Consider the following 22,707-nt stretch of genomic DNA (forward strand, 5'->3'; position numbering starts at 1 on the left):
GGGACTCAGGTTTCTGGGAGGGGAGTTGTGCTTCTGTATTACCTTTTACCTTGTATATTTCTGTCTATAACTGTATATACTGTAAATATCTGCTTGTATATTGTGCTAGCTGTAAATAAATAGCTTCATTTATATTCCCAGAGCTGGCTGAGTCTAGTCTGGGTATTTCTAAAGTGGGGGGGGGAACACCCAAACCATCACACACACACATATATATATATGTGTGTGTGTGTGTAGGGATAGACAAGTGGCCTGGGCAATATATCTTGGGGGAGAATAGGGGCATGGGGGGGGGGGGGCTGCTGGGCCCAATCCTATATCCCTATCTCCTATTCTAGTTTGCTCTACTTGTGCCCAGCTGCCCTACAGCATAAGCTGCCCCAAGAGGAATAGTAAGCCAACTTGTATGAAACCTGTATTGACTAACTCCCATGCTGACAAAACAACACAGTCTTTTAAAAATCCCAAAAATGTACCTAAAAGGGGGTGGGAGTGGTGTGTTTTTTCAGCTGCTAATTAGGGAAGTAAAGACACAGTGAGTAAGCTATATGTGACTGTGTCTTTCTAATCTTTGGGAAATCTCCATGTTTAGCAACATTTAGTTTACCAATGACATAGCAGGTTGTGGAATCTGGAAATGCCTTTTGAATTACAGAAAATAACTTCAGTGTACATGGCCATCATATCTCTGTCACCCTGTGTGTGAGAGCTCATGTGTCAATGTGTCACATGTCAATACATGAGCCAGCAGTGTGCCCAGGTGGCCAAGAGAGCCAGTGGCATCCTGGCCTGCATCAGGAATGGTGTGGTCAGCAGGAGCAGGGAGGTCATTCTGCCCCTGCACTCTGCACTGGTTAGACCTCACCTTCAGTACTGTGTTCAGTTCTGGGCCCCCCAGTTTAGAAGGGACATTGAGATGCTTGAGCGTGTCCAGAGAAGGGCGATGAGGCTGGTGAGAGGCCTTGAGCACAGCCCTACGAGGAGAGACTGAGGGAGCTGGGATTAGTTAGCCTGGAGAAGAGGAGGCTCAGGGGTGACCTTATTGCTGTCTACAACTACCTGAGGGGTGGTTGTGGCCAGGAGGAGGTTGCTCTCTTCTCTCAGGTGGCCAGCACCAGAACGAGAGGACACAGCCTCAAGCTATGCCAGGGGAAATTTAGGCTGGAGGTGAGGAGAAAGTTCTTCACTGAGAGAGTCATTGGACACTGGAATGGGCTGCCCGGGGAGGTGGTGGAGTCGCCGTCCCTGGAGCTGTTCAAGGCAAGGTTGGACGTGGCACTTGGTGCCATGGTCTGGCCTTGAGCTCTGTGGTAAAGTGTTGGACTTGATGATCTGTGAGGTCTCTTCCAACCTTGGTGATACTGTGATACTGTGATACTAGGAACTGGGAGAGTTGTTCCAGAAATGCTGCTTCATAAATATCAATGGAGAAAAAACACTCAACACTGAATTTCAGCCATCAGTTACACTGACTATAAGTTATATGAAACTCTGGGCAACTCCAGCTGATCCTGAGTAACTAGAACTGATGCTGACATATCTGATGCTTAAATGATATGTTTATTGCGACAAGAACCTGTCCATTGGCTTCAGTTAACTTTGAACTTTACCCTCACTCCTAACTAATAAGTATACTTAAAAATTGAGCATCTCCTTCCAAAGTCTTGCATTCCTATACCTTTCTTTCACCCTGGAAGGCTGTGCTGGTTTAGGGCCGTGAGCCACCCATGACCAGAGAGCAGAAATGATACCAACACCTTCTGGGGAGTAAAAATAAGAACGCGGCACACTGATTGGAAGCTTAAAGGGAGGTTCTATTTACAAGTACCTGTGTACAGAAGGCATTCAGGTAGAATGAATGCATTCACACACTACGGCCAAGCTTACCAGGTCAAAATGTTCTAGAATCCTCTACCCCTCCAACCTCAGCAGGCCTGAGAGCAGGCCAACACTGCCCTCCTCACCTCAGGCCCCATGACACATCTATGTGTCGTTCCCTGCCAGCTAGAAGCTGGCACAAGCCATGAGGTAAGCAGAGACGTGTGCTCTTCTCGGGGAGGGGAGAAGCAGGGAGGTATCAGCTGGGCACTGCTTTATGAACTGCGAAACTGGGAAGCAGAATAGAGTAACACTGTTACAATATCCTGGGATGGCCAAGTCGGTCCCTTGGGACTCTCTCTTTTTCTGCAGGACTTTGTCTCTATGGTCTTCCTAACCAATCCTGACTCAAACCACCACAAAGGTTTAAAGGAGTTTTGGCTTTCCGTGTGAGATGGGATTGGTCTGAAATGACACGCTGATGCCACAAAGCCAGGCGAACCACGGGTTTGTGAGCGGTGCATCACATAGCAATGCTCAGTCTCTCTTGAAAGGTAATTTGTCACAGGCACCACTCAAAGAAAGATTAGCATCTAATTGCCTCTTAACAATGGAGTGCTTCCAAACTACAGGGTGTCAAACAGCTTTTCAGGTGACACCTAAACGAGAGAATGGGTGCAGTGAGCCCAGGGAAAGGAAGTTACTGCTGCTCTGCTCAGAGACAGGTCAGCGCTTTTTGTTGCCTGTGTTAGTCAACACTTCATCTCCTTGTACACATCCCCAGGCAAACTGAGTTGCTTACTCCACAAAGTTAATTTCTTGATAATTACTTTGATAATCACAGCCTTTTCCTGATGAAGAAACACACATAAAAGTAGACTTGGTAAGTGGGGCAAACACTGTAGGAGAGGAGGCACATCCCAGTGCAGCAGCATGAACACTTGGAAATCAGTTCAGTCTCTCTGTTGCAGACAGAGGGGATAGACTGCATGAGGCAGCTGTGTGCATCCATGGAGTGAGCCTGGTGATCTCATCAGAGCTTGCACTTGGCATTGTGTGGAGCAGCACTCCTCCTGACTGCATTTACTGCTCTCATCCTGGCCAGCTGTGGCTGATCCAGAGAGCAGAAGGACCCCAGGAGATCTTCCCTGGAGACCCAAACATGAGCACCTGGATTAGATAACCACAGATGGGAAACATCAGGACAGTCCACTAAGAGGCTCTGCAACCTCTTCCATTTCCCCCCAGGATCTGGCTGCCAGTGCCCAATGCCAGCTCTGACATAATCCTGGTATACAACCTAGATGGAGCCTTCCACCCTTCAATGCTTCCCTTGCTGCTGTCCCAGGCAGGGCTGGGGCTCACAGTGGCACATGGTGATGACTGGGCTGTGTCCAGGCCTAGTCATCACCACTGTCCTGGACCAGCTTATCTTGCCGGGGTCTGGGAGATGAGGTCTCATGGAGATGGAGGGCACTGTACTGCCCTGATGGTCCCTCTGCCACCCCCTACTGCTGCATCCTAGGAGGAAACATTCAGTGGAGCTGTACTGACTACAGGTGACAAATGCTGGTGAAGGGAGATTGCAGAGCTGGGGCTGTCCTGTTTTAGACAGCCAGACCCACATTCCAGATGACCCACTGCAGGGCACAGCTGAGCTCCACAGCCTTGGTGATGATGCCTCAGGGTGTAAGGAAGGACAAAATGCTGCCAGTTGGGTGGGACAGGAAGAGTGATTAACCCCTCTGTGAACTCCAAGGTGAGAGGGGCACAAGGGGGAGAAGGTGCTTCAGGTGTCCTGGTAGGGATCTCTGCAGCCCTTGGAGAGACCACACTGGAGCAAGGGAAAAGTGTGAGGAAAAGGAGCATTTGGGTAGTCATGAGGCAGCCATTCAAGGTCAACCCACCACAAGGGCACATTCAGATGAGGGAAGTAGCATGCCTTCCTTCAGACCCCTGCAATATCTGTCTGCCGTTGTTTGTCCTCTGTCCTGGGACTTCAGGCAGGAGCTCTAGCACGTCCTTGTGTGGCTGAGGCAGCCACCAGGTTGGTGTAAGAACCGGGAGTCAGCATTTTGTATGTGCCAGTGAGACACCAGGACACAGACTAACACGTGAAACTCGACCTCACAAGAAATACTTACTTAACAGTATACTCCTCTTCAACACATGGAGTTTATGTTGCAAATTTTTGCTGAATTCACAATGAATGTGGCAGTGTGAGAGGCAGTGTTTGTTGAGGTCTAGAGATTATTTTCTATCTCCCAGCACCATCTGGCATTACAGTGGAAACTCTGAATGAATAAACATTGCTTATCATTCTGTCAGTCACTCATCCACTGGACAGAAGATGAAACACTAATGCACTCATCATCTTTGTCATTTAGAAATCAGGGACAACTTCACAGTAACTGAGACAAAGACCACAGATTAAGGTCCATAGCAGAAGTAGGCAACAGAGATTTGGCAAGCATAATATATTATTCATTTTGATTGATGCTGATGCAGGGAACAGGACTTGATTGGTTTGTGGTTTCTATTTCTGAAGCATCTTTTGCACAAAAGTGTTGGATTTGCCAGTTACATTGCTGTGAGCTCTTTTTTTAAAATTAATAGCAATGTTTAAAGAGAAAACCAAAAGGAACACCCAAGAAAGTCATCTCTAGTGATTGATACACAGGCAGTGTTTGCTTGGAAAGTACTGGGGCAAGGGAAGCATAGGTGTGTTAAGATGAATGATAACTGGTTCAGACATCTTGGGGCAATACTATCGGTTTCCTCCTCAGAGCAGAGTGCTGCATCCAGATGCTCTGGCTTTGCTCCTCTTGTCACTGCAGCAACCATTATAGCTCAAGCAGTGAGCACTCACAGATAAAAGACATATCCAAAATCCTTGATTAAAATGACGCTTCTTAAAATGCATCTTAGAGCAGGATTTGTTCTAGTCTGCAGGGCCCATATGAATGAGGCACTTTAAAGAGCAGTATGGCTTTGATAGAGTCTCTGCTTTCAGCACTTGTATGCTGGTAGCCTTGCTGCTTGCACAGGCTGCTAACATAAAGTGAAAGCACAGCACAGTTTACTTTTCTATAACGCCTCAAGATTTCACAGGGTTCAGGCAAGAAGTGAGGAAGTGAGAAGTATTTTTGAGGGGCCTCAGAAATGACTACACAAGAGAATAAAAAGCCTAATGGTAAAATTAGCTTAGTCTTTCATTTGTAAAGGGAGGGAAGTGCAGGGATGAGAATCTCAGGTAGTCTTTTGTCTTCTGCTTTTTCCTAGTACAAACAGATGAGTTCAATATAGTATTTTCTCTTTATTCATTTAATTGTTTTAAAAAAATATGCAACTGGTTATACTGTCACTGAGGACACACCAGCTTCAATCCATTCTGGTCTCTGGGACTGAACAAACTTTCTGATGCTGACTCTGCAGGTATACATGGCTTGTTAATGCTGCTGTCACAACCCTTTCCCTAACCAGCTCTGTTCCTTGATGTTTCTAAAAATGAAGTCTTTGTGCTTTTGCATATTTTTTGTTCATCCTCGTTGACAGCTGGAAGATTTTCTGCAAGTGTCAACTGAATGCAAGAAACACTGACAGAGACCTTTTCAGTTGAAAACATCCTAACCTTATCAGGGTATTTCTTGTTTTCTTTTGATCTTTGCTTCTTAAAGTAGTTATAAAGTGTCAAGGTAGTCTTACCCAGACTTAAATCAAGAAAGCAAAGTGTGTAAGTCAGAGGGTATTTCTATATCAGATACAAAAGAAAGGAATTGTTTATTTGGTGGGTCAGCTCAGTCCCAGATTTCAAAGATGACAGAGGACTTCCCTGAAGAGGCCTCTTGTGCCTTATCCAAAAGGATGCTTACAGCCAATCAGAAGGACACAGTCAAACTCCCACTTCTGACTTTGTGAGTCCTCATGCTGATTTTCAGGAGAATTGTAACATTTTTAACGTGAATTCATTTAATCTTAATGTCCCTGACAGAGAGCTTTGTCTCTGCATATCAGGATTGATGACTGCATGCATTTACTTATCCAAGATCTGTGTGATTCATCTTTCTGTTGTAATGAAATGTTTTGCTAAGCCATTATTTCTGCCATAAATATATTCCCTCGGCTGCATCCTGGTGCTGGATTATTTGCTCCAGAATCTTTTCTTTTCATCCCAGAGATGAATATACATTTCAGACAAGCTTTTGAAATATTGATTTGCTTCAGGAAACTTTTTATAAGAAAGTCTTGGAAGCAGAACTAAATCAGTTTTGTGCATTTTATTTTCCAAGGAATCAGACTCACTTTGTTTATTTTCTAGAAAAACTCAAAGCATAATGTAAAAACCAAGACTGAATCAGAAAAGAACAGTATAAAAACACTGAAACTATCTTTCCCTGGCAATGGGGAAATGCATTCATTCACTTTAATATAAAAAAAAAGAAACAATGATGCATGGTAAAAAACATACCTCAAGGGTTCATATGTTTGCTTCAAATACATAACAAAATCTCAGCTATTCACATTTACCTCCAAAGTGACTTTGTCCTATAACCACATAATATGAAAATACATTTTAATATCAGGATATTAAACTAGATATTTAACCACAGCACTTAACCACTGTTATTAACAAATGCAGCAGGCCTGAAGTTTCCAACAGTTGTGTCTAGTGGAATGCACACTACCACTAAAGCCAGTTTATCACCTTCACTCCTCAATGAAAGCAAATCTCCAGAATATGAAAACCTCACAACATTTCAGTAATCCCTGGCCCATCCATCTCACATCTCACTCACATGCCAAGGCTTTTCTTCTGAGAGAAAATTACAGTCAGATGTGATTTCTTGCTGCCTCCTGGTCCTCCATCACATAGTATGTAACCAATGTTCAGTTTCCATGACCCTTCTTTGTACTGGAGTGAAGTGGTGGCCCCTTCCCTATTGCTTCATTACACAGCATGTTCCTGACATATTCAGCCATCTAAACAAGCTCCAAGAGTCACCTTAGACATGATGCATTACTTGAGACCAGGTCTGGTGGGATATAGCCCAGTAGAAGCAGAAAGTTTCCTGAAGCAGCAGACAGAAGATACCAGGTGCAGCTTCCATCACTAAAAACCTGTACAAGCTCCTTCATTGCCCCTGTCAAGCCCAGTTCTTCTTCTTATTAACCTCAGAACACTCAGGAACAGCAGCAGTTTGTTTTCAAAAAGCCATTAAAACTTTCTTTTCTTACTCATATCTCAACATAAGGAAAATGTTCTTTACTGTGAGGGTGGTGGAGCACTGGAACAGGCTGCCCGGAGAGGTTGTGGAACCTCCTTCTCTAAGAGACTTTTAAAAGCTGCCCTGGGTGATCCTGCTTTGGTGGTGGTGGTGGGAGTTGGACTTGATAATCTCCAGAGGTCCATTCCAACCCCTACCATTCTATGAATCTATGATTCTATATCTCCAGACTGTATCTTTCAACTAGTCAGTTCTGAGCATCACAAGTTTTCAGTAGGGAAAAATGAAGAAGAAAAAACTTTGTCTTTCTTCACAGATGTAAATGCACTCATGCAATTTACTCAGACAAATACAGTCCTTGTATACAGAGGTAAACTATCTAGTAACCACTTCTATGGGGTTTCCCTCACCATAATCCACAATAAAGGAATTTCTGTTCTGTTCAAATGGAGAAGGTTAACCACTGTGTTTTCTTCTTTTGCAGATTAACTTCTCATGTGAAATTTGTTCCTGCACCAAATTCAGAAATGTTGATGTATCACAGACTCTTAAACATATTCAGGTGAGTCTAAAATGATAAATCATATCACCCAAAATTGCTACTTGTGTCAGTAAAACCCCAGACATTTAAAGAGCTGCCCAGTCTTGCTGCACATTTGGAAAACCTACTACAAGTTTGATCTTGGAGGTCTTGTTTGAGCTCATCTTCTGATCAAGCAGAAAAAGAGAGCAATGCAACAATATGTGGCCAGTGGATGTTAAACTTAGATGTAAGATGTTTAGGTTTTCTTTGAAAGTAATGCTAAACAGTCAAATAAAGCAGGTTGTCTCTCAACTTTGAAAATGAAGTTGCTAGTATAAATGGCATGTCCAGTTCAGTTTCAATTTCAAGATTAACCCAGTTATAGTAAAAACATACAAGATTCTTTGATTAATGTCATAGAAGACTGCACTTAATTACTTCTTAATCATTTATATATGCATAAAGTTGCATTACACTGAATATGTCATAATTTAAATATGTATCAAATTTGCATTGCAAATGTATTCATCCTCTGTTTTGTTAATCAAATGTCATATCTAAATTAATTCAAAGAATGCAGTTCCAGCTTACTCACCAAACAGTTCTTTATTAAACAAAATATATATTATAGGACATAAATACAATAATGGTGATGGTCCTCAGGGTGGTAGAAATTATTACCAAAGTCAACAGAATGACTAAACCAAAATGAGGTGTCTGACCCAATGACAGCTGCTGTGATAGATGCCAGCAGCTATAAGACAACATGAAAAATCTGTGGTTTGGTGCTAGAAAACCTCTTTGCAAATATTCTCTTTAATGTTGCTCATCTGGAATTACTAAGTGCTGATTTGACTGCTCAAGTGATGAGCAGGGTACATTAAACCTGTTTTCTGGTGACTAGGAAATTCCCACTAAAAGACCTGAGCTGTTTGTCTTAAATGTAAACACAAATTAGTTAATATATGTAATGAATATCTGTGTTCAACAGCACTGTTTCCTTTAGGTTCATATGAAGTCAAGTTAATAAAAGGCTTAATTAAATGCATCATTCCTGGCATGCTTCAAATGAATACATCGAGGCATTGCTCTGCTCAGCTCTTTTGTTCAGATACCTTCTGTGTCACAGACACAGGAAAGGATCAAACTGACTACCTCTGTCATGAAATTATTAATGAAAAGGTAGTATCCAATACTACTGTGAAAAGAAATGGAAAAAAATATTTTAAACTGGACCTTTTTTGGTCACTTATCAATGTTGTGACACAAAAGCTGTCAAAAGCAGGTTCCAAGTTTTCAGTAGTGGAAAAAAATGCATAGATGAAAATACTGTTGAATCTTGTACGATGGACAGACAGGCATGGTACTGCTCAGTCTACATTTTCAAACAAGTCTTGCAAACACAAGACAGTCAGAACATCAAGGTTAGGCTTTTTCTGGGTGTGACAGAAGATGTAGGCAAGAAATCATGATGCTTCAGTGGGCAAAAATACATCGCCTGGCTTGTTTAAATATACTTCACATTAGCATGTTGCTTTAAAGTGCATAAAGACATGGTCTGTCCTGAATTTTCAAGAGGAGTCAGTGCTACCTGTAGAACAGGAGAAACCATAAAAGACAAGAGGTAACAAACAACAAAAGGCTAATGAATTCATAGCAAATCTGATGAAGTGACCAAAATTTTACTATTCCATGAGCTGGATTCTGTGTCCTGCAGAAGAATTAAGAAGAGTACAGCAACTCCAACTCAACAAGCATCAATTAAATCTACATCAAATCATAGAAGTCTCTGATGGGAAAGGATGAACATTTGTGTGCCAGTATTGGAGGCTAGACTGCTGATCGCTTCTCTGTTCATTCAACAGCTGCTTCAGCCATGTCCTAGAGCAGTCTTTATGAAGACTACTTTAGAGGAAAATGCGCTGCTTCTTTTGTATATCAAGGACTTAGGGGCAGGGCAAACAGTGTTATTGCACAGCATCTGCCTTCCTTCCAGCCCAACCATATGCTGTTCATTTTCTCTGAGAGACTCCTGGCTGGTGCTGTTCCCATGCCACTCTTCATTCCCACAAAATGGTGAGACTGCTTCTGACTGTGCTCTAATATAATGCCCACATAACCATCTTTTCTGTAAGCAGATATGTATGCCATAGAATCATAGATCCATACAATGGCATGAGTTGGAAGAAACCTCCAGAGATCTTCTAGTCAAACCACATCAGTCATAAATAGCAAATGAACAAAATCATTCCTCCAGGACAGACTCAAACTTAATCAGTTGCTGAGTTCAATCAGTACATATCAACAGTCTAAGCAGGAAGATCGCATATAACAGCTACACATAGGCATGCACACTTAGAGATGGTCCTCCTGCAAAATCAGGTTTGTGCAGTCTGTGGTGGGAAAGCAATGGATACCTGGACTTTGAGGATGTATCAACCCAGCACCAGAAACTGCAGTACATTGCTCCTGCAGCGATGAGAAGTGCAGTGCTCACCCAGCCCACATAGAGAGCAGATCCTAGTTCTCGTTTCAGTGGCATAGGGACTTCTGGATCATAGAAGTCATGAATTATGCTACCTGCAGTCCAGGACACAGGGATCAAAACAAGGATGCCCGTCAGGAGAAAGGCAACTCCAGCTGCCAGTAGAAAGATGCTGATGCCCTGCGAATCCTCCCTGGTCCGATGAGTGTACTTCACACCAACAATGGCCATCAAAAAGGAAATGATTGATAGGACCACTGCAGTGCACATGAGGGCTCTGAATGCCTCCAAGGGTGCAGGAAGAGCAAGGAGAGAATCGTAGAATTTGCACTGCAGCCTGATGCCCATCTGACTGATGCAGTCCATCCACAGTCCTTCCCAGATGGTCTCAAATACCACAATGTTGACACCAATGTAGGCAGAAACTCTCCACTGTGGCATAATTGTGGCTGCCAAAGTCCCAATCATGCCGATACCTCCAAATATCAGACCAGTGATTTGTAACACAAAGCAAGCCATGTTTCTTCTGAAAAAGACACCTCAAGTGAGGTGGCCTAGAAATTCTTCCAGAATTACTTTTTCATGGAAGAAATGCAACAGCAAGTATTTTCTCCAATAATTTCTTCATATGATAAGTCTCAGGGTTTTATTTTAAAGCAGCTTGCTTCAGTCTGAGGTTCAGGTAGGTGGAAGTCCATTTCTGACAGGCTGAAAGCACCTACTATTTATTTGCTTTGAAATCACCTCTGACTGCAGTGCCTACCTATCAAGCCTAACAAGTTTCCAGCCAATGGAAAACTAGAAGAGGAGTGTCATAGCTGATTTTACTGCTTCTCATAACATGCCTGTGGTGATGCTATAATTAAGTAAATGTCAGGGATTCAATTAAAGGTGCCTAGTTGCAGGATTAATAATTTCTTAACTGCAAGATTGCAGCTATGTTGAAATTTAGAACAGAAAGTCTGAACTTCCATCTGTTGAAATATTATGTAAAATAGGTCATTACATTTGCTCTTATGAGAAAAGGGACACACTGACTTGGTCTGTGACTTGCTTTCTAAGTGCTAAAGTCCTGGGAAAACATCTGATTTCTAATTTTTTTAATAAAGCCAGGAGGTACGTGGTGTAGCTCTTTAATGTAGATTCCTTGTTTTGATCAAATACAAAAGTATCATCATGATATTAGACAGGTACAGGAAAGTCAAGTACTCCAATCAACATCAAAGCTTCCCTCTACCAGTTGCATAATTCACAAGGATGATGAAGAAAAAAGCTGGCAGAGTTTCACAGCTTCTGCTTCTGAATCCACAAGTAAGGTCACTGTTAAGAAATAATCCTCTACAAAACTGTCTCCCCATTAGAAGGATGGTGTTGTCATTATCTTCCATGCTAATAATCTTCTCCAAGTACCATTAGGAGTGGTTGTGGATAAATGTCTAATGTGAGATTTTCTTTCAGTGTACAATGAGCCTTGAAAGAAGGCTGGGATCCTTCCCACAGGCATACTCTCTGCCTGCACAGATAGCTACAAGCCTGAACAAAAATGCACACCAAAGGCTGGTTTGCCTTGGGCAAGCTAGGAATAATTATTGCATAATGTTTTTAGCTTTCTTCTCACTACCTTGAAACAATAGTATATGATGACAGCACATGGGTGTTGTTGAAATTGATGTGTTTCTGGTTGGTTTGCCTTTGAACCAGTCGGTCTAATGAATGAATGAATGAATGAATGAATGAAAAAATGAATGAATTAATAGATAGACAGACAAACAGACAAGTTGATTCACTAAAGACCATGAAGACCCCTAGAATTTCTGCCAAAGAAAGGTCTGTCAATTGCTTATGGCTTGTAGTGTTGCAGGCTTCATGTGTTTGGCAATATCAGACATTGCCTTTGAAGATATTGATGTAGTTAAAGGCTTAAGTACCTACACAATGTGTTGAAAGCAAATGCTAAAACCTGCAAAAAGGGAGTTGCCCATCTAAGCTGCTCGCAGCCCACAAAATCCTCTTCTTCCTAGAGTTGCAAACTGTAAGGAAGGAGTGACAAATAATGCAGATTATATGGTATAAGGTTACATGACTATGTGGAAAATACACCCAAGATAGCTGGGCAATTTGATTTCACCTTTAAGTCTGCTAGCAGAATCTGGAGATAAAAAGTTTCTTCAACTAAGATATGAAATGTAACCTTTATAAATCCAACACATTATCAGATTTGTCGTTAAAGAGATATTAATAAATGCATCACTCTTCTGCAAATATTAAAAAAATACGAAAGCACTTCAGCACTTCACTCAGTATCACAAAGAAGGAAGTGGCAGAAATTAAATCAGAAGTCATAGATGGTTATCTGTCTTAAAAAAACCTTTCTCTGGCAGAAGACTGCTTCCTTAGAAGAAAACTGAACACTAGACATGCCATTTAACTTGAGTACAGTCTTCATTCATCATGTAGGGCTTTTTTACCTCTGAATTCTGAAAACTATTTGTTTGTTATTTTAACTCTAGAAAAGAATCCAACTTATTATAGAAAAGCACTCTCAAAAATAGCATTAAAATGTCATTTTTTTCAACAGAAGAAATCTTTGTGCAACATTTTCAGACAGCCAGCTGTGGTTGTTTATAACTAAGTTTATAACTTCCAGCCTGGTTCTAAATTATAAAAATAGAACAGGAAAATTCCAAAGACATTGAATAGAAAAAAAAAAAAAAGTAAAAGGAAAATAAATAAGGGGATTGTATGTAAAAGAATAATAATAGATGTGTATATAATTCCATTTGCTTGCAGGTTAGGATGTAGTGTGCTGCACAAATTATTCTTTCTTCCTTTTGCTCTTCTCCACTCTGGCTGCTGCTGGCTGATGGTTTTGCTATGCTGACCTTGGCTGAGACTCTTATTATGGCTAAGTACTAAAAGCAGCCTTTTTTTGCACTGTTTTCTCTCTGGGAGGGAGAGCTATTCCCTTTTCCCTTGTCCAGGGAGGTGTAGGAAAGAGTGCCAGAGGGTCCTTGTTGTTGTTTCTGAATTGTAAACAATTGCGAATATATCTTGTACATACACATTGCATTTTGTGCATCTAGACTTTAGCTTGCTTGTAAATATAGCTTCATTTTGCTTCCAAACCTTCTGAGCTAGTCTGGTGATTTATTGTGGGGATAATTTCAACCCACTACAACAGCTGAAGAACAGACCATGCCTAATACCCTGAGTCTGTTTATCTGACAGACTTATCTAGCAGGATTGCTCTGAAATAAGTTTTCCTTACATGACTCTACAAGGGTCAGCCATTAAGGTCATGCATGAACGTACACTCTGTGACAATCAGGACATGGTTTATGTAGAAGATGAACTGCTAGCAGAAATTGTATTTAAATGCATCATATGCTGGCTATGTAGCAATACCTCCAGAGAATGCTAAATGGTCAAGTGGGGTTTTTTAGCTTTAATTGGAAGCAGCACCTATGGTGAGTGACATCCATGAACACTCAGGCTTCACTGTACTGTCCAGGGACAGGATGATTCTTGTAACTGAAACCTAAGGGGAGGGAACAAGGAAAGCAAAATCAACAAATAACAGTTTTGATACTTGGGAGATAAATTTAAGAAATTAAAATAAGCTACTTGAGATATGTTAAAAATAAGATCTACAAACACTACCAATATCACAGAAATTCATGACAACTGGAAAATCTCAACAACTTCTTAAATGCCAGCAAGTCACTGGCTTTACTAAAAGATGTAAGAATTATCTTTAGCAGAACATTTTGAATCAGCCTGAAGGGAGCTTTTAGGCCCTTGCATAACCTAGAGAACTGTACTGTACCTTCATTTAAAAGCTCACCTTACCTCTCTGAAGGAAATGTTTAGTTGACTGAGTTGCTTCAAAATCACTTTGAACAGCAGTCAGCTATTAAAGTAGACTTAAATATGTTATTACATGTTGGGCATGGCAAGTAGAACAGCTTTAGTGTCAGATGAGAAGAAATCACAGAATCACATTATGTCAGAGACTGGGAGGGACCTCAAAAGATCATTTAGTCCAACTTCCCTGCCACAGCAGGATCACTTAGATCACACAGGAACATGTCCAGGCAGGTTTTGAATATCTCCAGAGAGGGAGCCTCCACAACTCCCCTGGACAGCCTGTTCCAGTGTTCTGTCACCCTCACTGTGAAAAAAATTCGTCCTCACTTTTCCATGGAACTTCCTATGCCTCAGCTTCCACCCACTGCCCCTTGTCCTGTCATTGGGCATCACTGAGAAGAGCCTGGCTCCATCCTCTTGGCACTCACCCTTTACATATTTATAAACATTAATGAGGTCAGCCCTCACTCTCCTCCAAACTAAAGAGCCCCAGCTCTCCCTCAGTGTCTCCTCATGAGAGAGATGTTCCATTCCTCTAATCATCTTTGTCACCCCAGTTACACCTGACTGGATGTTAGAAGTCTCCTCATTCTGTGTGTCGTCTATCAGTTACGCTGTTTGGAAACTTACCCAACACAAAATGAGAATACCAGTTCTTATGCAAATATGTCCACCTCAAAATTTGCCTTCAAAGAGGAAAACAGGCAACTGAGGAAGCACATAGCCTTTACATCTAATCTTTCCCCAGATCTCTGTCCATATTTACGTTTCCTCTTCCCTTCAAACAAGTATGTTCATTTGAATCTTTTCCTGGCGCTCTTTCTTCTGTTCCCTCCCTAGCTTTTAAAATGCCAGTGTCCCTTGAAAAGGAGGAATTAGAGCAGCTCCAGTCTGCATGATTAACAGAACCTGTCAATGATCCTCAGTGCTTAATTATTGGCATCAATAATGTAAACACTTGATTGCCTCCCAGAAAGCAGGTTTCATTCCTCTTTGTATATCTTCCCTGTATATTGAATTTTAGAGTCTGTACACATACACATTTGTCTATAGACAAATAGACTATAATGTTATGTTAGAGGCTAATGAGCTAAATTCAAGGTTCAGTAATTTTTTGGAAGAGGCAATATTCAGATTTATCAAAAGCACACTTTAGATACTAAGAGTTGCAGTCAAGTCTTTTAACCTCCCAGAGGCTGCAGTTATCCAGTAAAGCTGCAAAGCTGCCAAACCACCTTCAGAATCTGTCGATGGGGAGTCCAGCAGGCTGTGGTTCTGCAGTCACTCTGCACCCTGTCCCTTTGGGCAGAGGTGCTGGGTGAAACCGTGCAGACCTAGGTCATCCTCTAACGTAACATCCACTTTAAGCATACAACACGTAGTGCTGGGATAGCCTGCAGATCATTTGTTCTGGAAACACTTCTGAATGGCATCAGTTCCTTCCTGCTTGTGGCTTCTGCTAGTCCATTCATTACATGCTGGGCTAACCACTTCAGTTTGTTTCCAATTATTTACAAGGACTGGTAAACGAAATCATAGTTGAGTTAATAGCTTCATTACTTTCTACAGTATTTTGACTTGGTAAACAAAAATGTTACTTTTATTCTGTTTTAATTCAGGAGAAAATGGACTGACGTAGGTAGAGGCCTTATATATTCTGATCTTAATATCACTGCGTGCACATATATTAAAAGATGAAGGCAGTTCCTTCTCCCTCTCTTCAAGAATGGCACATTTTTGAGTGAGAGGAACATCTACTCACTGTAGCTTAGAGAGGGATTTCCCCCAAACAAATAACAGGTGCTGACCTCCAATTCTGCCTTCAAGGCAACCTGTGACTGACAATCAAATTGAAAAGAACTAATATTTGTTTTCCATCACCTTCCTCAGCATGCCTGAAATTCACAGCCTGACAAAACTGCCAGATTCTTAATGATATTCCCTGTTTGAGGAAGTTTGTGAATAAACTCAAGTTCAGTGCAAGAAACCCCTGCAGTAATAAAATATTAAATACTCCTTTGAGTAGTTAATCCATGTAAACTGCTTCAGGCTTTTACAAGGTATTTGTCACCTCAATACTTGCATACAGAGAGTAGTCATCCTGATAGAAATACAACCTGACAGAAAATGTTATCTTAATTTGGTACTTAAAGACAGAAGCTCAAAGCATTACTCTAGAAAACATTTAGGGACATTTGATTGCCTAGTTCACGTGAAGCTGTTGAATACATAACAGTGGCAAATTCTCAAGGCAATATTGATTGTTTCCACAAGAGTTAGCAGCAGGGTACACAGCTAGACTATTACTGGATGAAGCCCAGGGGAACTCCTTTATTTATGTGATTCACTATGATGGAATAAAGAGTAGAAGGTATACTGCGGTAGTGATGGCCTAGGGATAGATGAGAGGCAAGGTTTCTCAAAAGAGCTAATAGCTTTTAATAGACTACCTGATATACTTAGAAACAAGCTCTTAGGCTCAGAATAACAAGAAAGATTGGTTTTGGACCACAGCATAATAATACACCCTTGAACTAGCTTTCCAGTAATCAAGTTTGTAACTAAACAAACAAATCTCAAGCTTTGAAGAACAGGGGTTTTCCTCGTATTTCTCAGTCATAATTTGGGCTTCTCCCTGTGGATTCTGTTCTGCTCACCCTTTGTCTTCTGAACCCCACTCTCTGAATCTAAGTAACTATGCTGTTAATTTCCACCTCAGTAATAAACCCTCCACCAACACTAGCCTCAAACTTGTGCACCCAATGACACCTCCAAACCTGTCACCTCAGTATACAGCAGGGTCACCCTCTACCTCCCACTCTCGCTTTTCTCTCTCTACTTAAATCCAGAGTTGTTTATCAAACCATTTTGCTTCTGGCCAGGATGTTCCATTACTCCTTTCTCTTTGGACTGGGATTCACCTCTTTTCTGGACGCTCTGATTGACTTTCCCTGGGTGGCAAGCAGGGCATCCCCTAGGAAAGAGTAGCATTGCTTCTAGACATTGGGCTTTGCATAACTGTCAGGGTTTGTTTCCTGATTTACTGCAGTTCCACTTCAAATAGAGGGAGAGGAGAAGATCTGGAGAAAGGAATCCCTGACCTGACAAACAGCTGTTCTTGCACTCATACAAAAGAACCTCTTCCTGGAAGTCATAAATCCACTCTCTGCTGGCACAGAGACCAAAGCAGGATTATTCAGCAGGATGCAATTAATTTTTGTCAGAACACCCCTTCCAGAACTGTGAGTCACAGCAGTTCTAAGGGTGCACGACTGCCTGTAATTTTAGAGATGATGTGCCTCTGCCCAGTGACTGCCCACATCCTGGAAAGGCAAAAATCATTTGCCAGTGTGGGCACATTGCTTTCTCTGAGGAGAAGCCAGTGCTGTTCCTAATTGCAGCATACTAGGAAGCCAGTCAAAATATGAACTTTGTCCAGAATCAAGCAGTAGACACTTTAATTCCAGATCTGAAATGTGTAGCTCAGCACAGAATGCAATACTCCATTGCATTCTGAAGGATGAATGTCTATCAGCTATTTCTACCAATGAATTTTGGAGAATTAATGGGCTGGAAGTTAGGGAAGGGAAAGCAAAACAGATAGAAAACAGTCTGGTATGTGTAGGCTGACATAAAAATAATTACAAAATGAAAGAGGGAAAGGTCTCAGCAAATCTAATGCTTTTACATTGAAACGGAACAAGTCTCACATTATGAGGCAGAAAATGGTATGTGAAAGATCATTAGGATGAGAGGATCTGTATCTCTGTCAAAGATCATCACCAATGAGGTGAAAGTGCTTGGAGCACTGAGGGAGAGCAAATCCTCTGATCCTGATCATGTTATTCTTTATTAATTAGACTAACATCTTAGAGACATGAATGTGGAGGAAGATTACAAAATCCTTAGGAATTATCTGGCATACAAGTGCCATGGGGAAGGAGAGACTTGTAGGAGTGAGACTGATACTCAGGTGGATGAACACCAAGAAAGTATTTGGTAGGGGAACAGAAAAGGTAACCAACTGAAAAAATATATACTTAAGAAAATTTAATGGGAAACAGGACAGTGGGATGAGTGGGGAGGCAGCATGTTTAACAAAAGGTCATCTTGCTTTTCGTGGTGGAGTTGCAGCATCCAAAATGCAGGACAGAAGCAAGTGTTTGTTAAGGGACTCAGTTCAGCCTCTACCCTGCTCTGTAAGGCAAGACTGGAGAAGTGCACTTGCCTGTCAGAAATGTAAGGTATTGGCCAGAACCTTCACAGGGCTGGAGTTAGACAGCACTGCACTTTTTCCAGCTTAGAAGTGCTCAGATATCCCACTGTACCCACTGTGTGGGGTCAGAGTATGACCCTTTCTGATGCATTTACATCCTAGACAAGCCTGCTGTTCCATTAAGCACTAAGATACCTTGAGTACAGGAGATCAGGGGTGTGAACAGTACCACCAAGTGCAAATGGTCCTGATCTGCTGCTCTGTAGGCACCTGCCTCTGACAGTGGCAGCAAGTGGTCTCCATGTGTCCTCTAGCATGACACAGTAAGACCTTTCAGTCAAGACCCTTGTTGGCTGTGAGATCAAGGATATGGCTTTTTTCTAATCTCCTCTCCTCCATTTTCTGTTATTCATCACTAGTCATGTTTGAGAGTTGAACAGAAAGCAAGCAGCCTACAGATAAGCTCTCATATAGAGGTACCATATATTCTCAGAAACATGAGGGAGTGCACCACCTATTCAGGACTGCACCTTAAAGAGATGGACAGACACATTGCATGGAGCTGACCTTTTGGGTAGTCAATCATGGAGCAGTGACTGAAATATAGAACCTTCACTCACCTGAGTTAAACAAGCATTACTCTCCTCTGACCTGTTGGTTGTGCATTAAAGCACAAAAGGCACCAAGTGGACCTGGAAATACTCCACATCATTTTACATCCTAGGAATGCATACAAGTACCTAAAGTGCAGGTCAAAGTGTAAAAATCTCGACAAACTCAGCTTCACTTATGGAGGCAATAGTTCCTATTCCTCAAGTAATTTGTCTTGTCTGTAAGCATGAAAATGAATTCTAAACTTTGGGATACAATAATTGAAATTGTATTGCTTCAGGCAGTTGTTTTGTGCTTGGATATATTCTCTTAGATGGGACCCTCTGCTCACACTACTCAGGGTTTATTTAATGCACAAATCTGAGGGAGAGCTCTGCTTAAAATGGAAGCTTCTGTTTAATTTCTCTTGAAGATATGGTGTATATCTTCAAGATGAAGAAAATGGCTGGACATGCATGGGAGGTACTTATGGGGAAATATCTGTATGTGTTATAATAAGGTGAAGATATGCAGGATCGCAAAGGGAAGTTTTCAAAAACTCCAGTGTCTTATTCATAGTCCATTGGATTTGTGCTCCTGCTAGTCCTGCAAACAATTTGGGAAGTTTGCTTGTAGTTTTCTTGTACTTTCTTCTGTAGAACTAGATCAGAGTGTGCTTTACTGGGACCAGAGAAAGTTGTCCAATAGAGCAGTAGTGGCTGATGTGCACAGGATTTTAACTGAGCGTGTCTTACTTTTCACTGAGGCTTGCCTCAGGCCTATAGATGAATATTGTATGACTTGGTGTTTTGACAGCAGAGATAACTACAGTGCACTGGAACATATACATGTGGTTTTCTGAGTAACATCTTATACCTACCTTTTAGAGGGATGATCTAGGAAGGTGACTTTATTATAGACATCATTATAAACCCTGATGTTACAGCCATGAGTTCTGTGTAGGGTATTGACAAAGTGTCTCTAACAACAGGTGTTCTCCTCCAGTCATTCTCTCTGCACCACCCCCCCCCCCCCCCATAATAAACATTAATGAAGAAATACAAAGGAAATACAGCCACACACTGCTTTATTAGAGAAAGATCACACACATTACATAATTTCCTTAAGAAGGGAAGAAAAGCAAAATCACATAATCAAGAACATCTTACTCTGTATTTTACAAACACTGTGAGGAGAGTTCTAGAATAGATTTTTATTTCTTCTACCTTCTTTAGATGAAGTAAAGGTGTTGCTTCCAATCTTTCAAGCAGTAAAAGTCCAAAGAATTCACTAGAAAACTACAGATGACATCATAAACTTTCCATAAAATATTTAAAGCAGTTAATCAAGCTTTAGAACATGAATGTTGTTCTCCATTAAACACCACAAATTTGTGTTCTCAGTTCAGACAAAGGCAAAATTCCATTAATTTCTGTGGGTCTGGAGTTACAACTTATTCACTGGCTACAAAATTCTGTTAAAATATTACTGCTATCGATTAATTTGTGTCCTTTTTATACTAACTTGTATTGAACTACTTCTTTTTCAGTAGACTTGCTTTCTCTACATTGATGCTTACCGTGGATGCATGATTCTATTATTAAAATATTGTTTAGCTTGTTTTAATGTGAACTGTGTGAAAATGGTAACACTGTGTATGTTCTTTATGCTTCTAAACTATGCGAGTGTGAGTGGGTCTCCGTACAAATACTGGTCTGATTGTACAAAACCCCCATATTTAAAAATATGTAGATGACAGACTCAGCAGGAGCAAGTAACCAACACAGTGTGATCTGTGCAACACTGCAAAGTGCTTTAAGCAACAAGGAATTTGCAAGGAAATGCTGCTGCTTCCAAAAAGTAGGATATGAGTGAGTTTGATCTATATGGGTTAAAAAAAAAAAACAAACCAACAGCTTTCACCAAAATTGTGATACTTGGGGTGAACATAAAGCTATGTTTATTCTATGAAAAAAGGAATATTTTTCATATATGTCAACTTACCTCCCTCTACTGAGTAAATTCCTTGAGCAAACTTCCATTAAATCAACAGTAGATAAATCCCTTAGTGAATACTTTTAAGCCATTATTATCTTGTCCTTATCCACTGTTATTCCCTCTTTCCCAGCCAGGAAAAAAAAAAAAAAAAAAAAACCAAACAGGCAAAAAACCCTAAAGACAAACCCACAAAACAGCTGCTTAATTCCCCTTCTCTTTGCAGTAGGTCAGAATTTTGTATCACAGTGAAGCTTTAAGCCCTTTATTACTGTTTTGCACATAACATGCAACCCAAAGCAAAGCTAGACAACTCAAAAGCTATTTTAAATTACTATTAAAATAGTATTAAGCATCCACCTTTCCATGCATTAAAACTCTCTGTGCTGGACATCAGCCCCAGTAGAGCCCACTGAGGGTAACTGCAGCTCCAAAATTCAACTGCAGTTACAAGGCAGAAGGTAAAGGCAATTTTATAGCTGCCCTTTTGTGCAGAAGCTGAAATCCATCCAGAGAGACTGAATATAGGAAATGGCAGAAGGCATCTAGACATACTGACTTTTGGAGTATGAGCTTTCAGTCTTCTTGTGCTGGCTATAAGTAGAAGAGTGGGTTGGTGCAGAGTATCCATAGCTTCTTGTTTTCTCACAACAGCGGAAAAAGGAACAGAATATTGCTCCAGCAGCAATGAGACACAAAGCAGCTACCCAGCCCAGGTAGAGGGCCTCTCCAAGCTCCCTTTTCTGTGCAGCGTTGACCAGTGGGCTGTAGAAGTCACTGATGATGGTGTTTGCAACCCAGCAGACTGGAATGAGTTCGACTACACCCGAGAGGATGAAGAAGAGCCCAGCCGTCAGAATAACATAGCCCTTGTCTTGACAGCTGCTCTGTGCACACAGAGTGCACTTCATCCCGATAATGGCAAACACAAAAGCGAGGAAGGAGAGCGCAGACCCAACACACATTAACCCTCTGGATGCCTGCAGGTCCAGTGGGAGGGCCAGCACAGAGTCATAGACTTTGCACTGCATCCTGATGTTTGCTTGCCTGATGCAGTGCATCCACAGGCCTTCCCAAATGGTCTCAAACACGATGATGTTGTTCTCGATGAAGGCAGACACTCTCCACTGAGGCATCGCCGTGACAGCAAATGTCCCAATCATGCCAACACCACCAATGAGCAGCCCAACAATCTGCAAAGCACTGATCACCATGTTGCCTTTAGAAGGTGAGCACACCTCAGCAGGTTCTCTAAGCCAGGCAAGAAGATGCACAGCTTTTGCCAACAGTCTCTGTCCCTTGTGCAAAGCAGAGTCAGTCTGCACAACTTTAAATCAGCTTAAATCTGGCACACACTACGTGGGACTTGGCTGCACCTTCATCGCCTTTATAATTCCCCTGCCACCACAGACACAAAGAGGCAAACTGAGCAATCAAGTGGAACAACTTTCCCAAGCAAGAGAGAGGAGAGGGTGTGTATAAAGCAGCAAGAGCCACTTAAGATAAATGTACCTTCTGAGAAAAATGCTTTGCGTTGAAGTCAGTTATTAAACATTCATTTAAAAAATAAAGCCCTATCCTCTACTCCAGCTATTGTCTACAGGTCTGCCTGCACTCAGGAAATGGACTGGTCTCAGTAGGGAGCCTTAGATGTGTGCTGATGTAGTCACTGAAGCTGTTGCACAGAGCAAGCAAAAAAATTCTGCCTCAGCTCTGTGGCAAATTGCCAGGAGGAAAGCGGAGATGCACTCCCTGCCACAGGGCCTCTGCTCCCCAACGTACTTTTGTTCTGAAGCTTGAAGGAGAGTACCACAATGACAGGATCTAGGAACAAAATAAATCAAAAGGATAAAGTAACTCTGAACCTGAAGCAGTTCTGCAGAGAGTAATCAAAGCTGTAAAAGACAATTTAAGAAGTAGACTGGAACAACAGGAGACATCAGTCCTGCTAATACCTGTACACATACCTAGTTTTATGCATTTCTGT

General features: G+C 41.5%; 2 protein-coding genes and 1 long non-coding RNA gene across 3 annotated transcripts; 1 reads left to right on the forward strand and 2 right to left on the reverse strand.

The window, feature by feature from the left end:
- Nucleotides 1-7,525: 7,525 nt before the first annotated feature.
- On the forward strand, nucleotides 7,526-12,936 carry LOC135180132 (uncharacterized). The gene is made up of 3 exons (XR_010304290.1): nucleotides 7,526-7,605; nucleotides 11,238-11,362; nucleotides 12,842-12,936. It is a non-coding gene; the product is annotated as an uncharacterized LOC135180132 (long non-coding RNA).
- Nucleotides 9,902-10,570, reverse strand: LOC135179984 (claudin-8-like). The gene has a single exon (XM_064152154.1). It carries the CDS (start codon nucleotides 10,568-10,570, stop codon nucleotides 9,902-9,904), a length of 669 nt encoding a protein of 222 aa, XP_064008224.1.
- Nucleotides 12,937-21,265: 8,329 nt separating the features above from the next.
- Nucleotides 21,266-21,934, reverse strand: LOC135180131 (claudin-8-like). The gene has a single exon (XM_064152395.1). It carries the CDS (start codon nucleotides 21,932-21,934, stop codon nucleotides 21,266-21,268), a length of 669 nt encoding a protein of 222 aa, XP_064008465.1.
- Between the last annotated feature and the right edge of the window lie 773 nt (nucleotides 21,935-22,707).

The sequence above is a fragment of the Pogoniulus pusillus genome, chromosome 12, assembly GCF_015220805.1.
Source record: "Pogoniulus pusillus isolate bPogPus1 chromosome 12, bPogPus1.pri, whole genome shotgun sequence".
Taxonomy (NCBI): Eukaryota; Metazoa; Chordata; class Aves; order Piciformes; family Lybiidae; genus Pogoniulus; species Pogoniulus pusillus.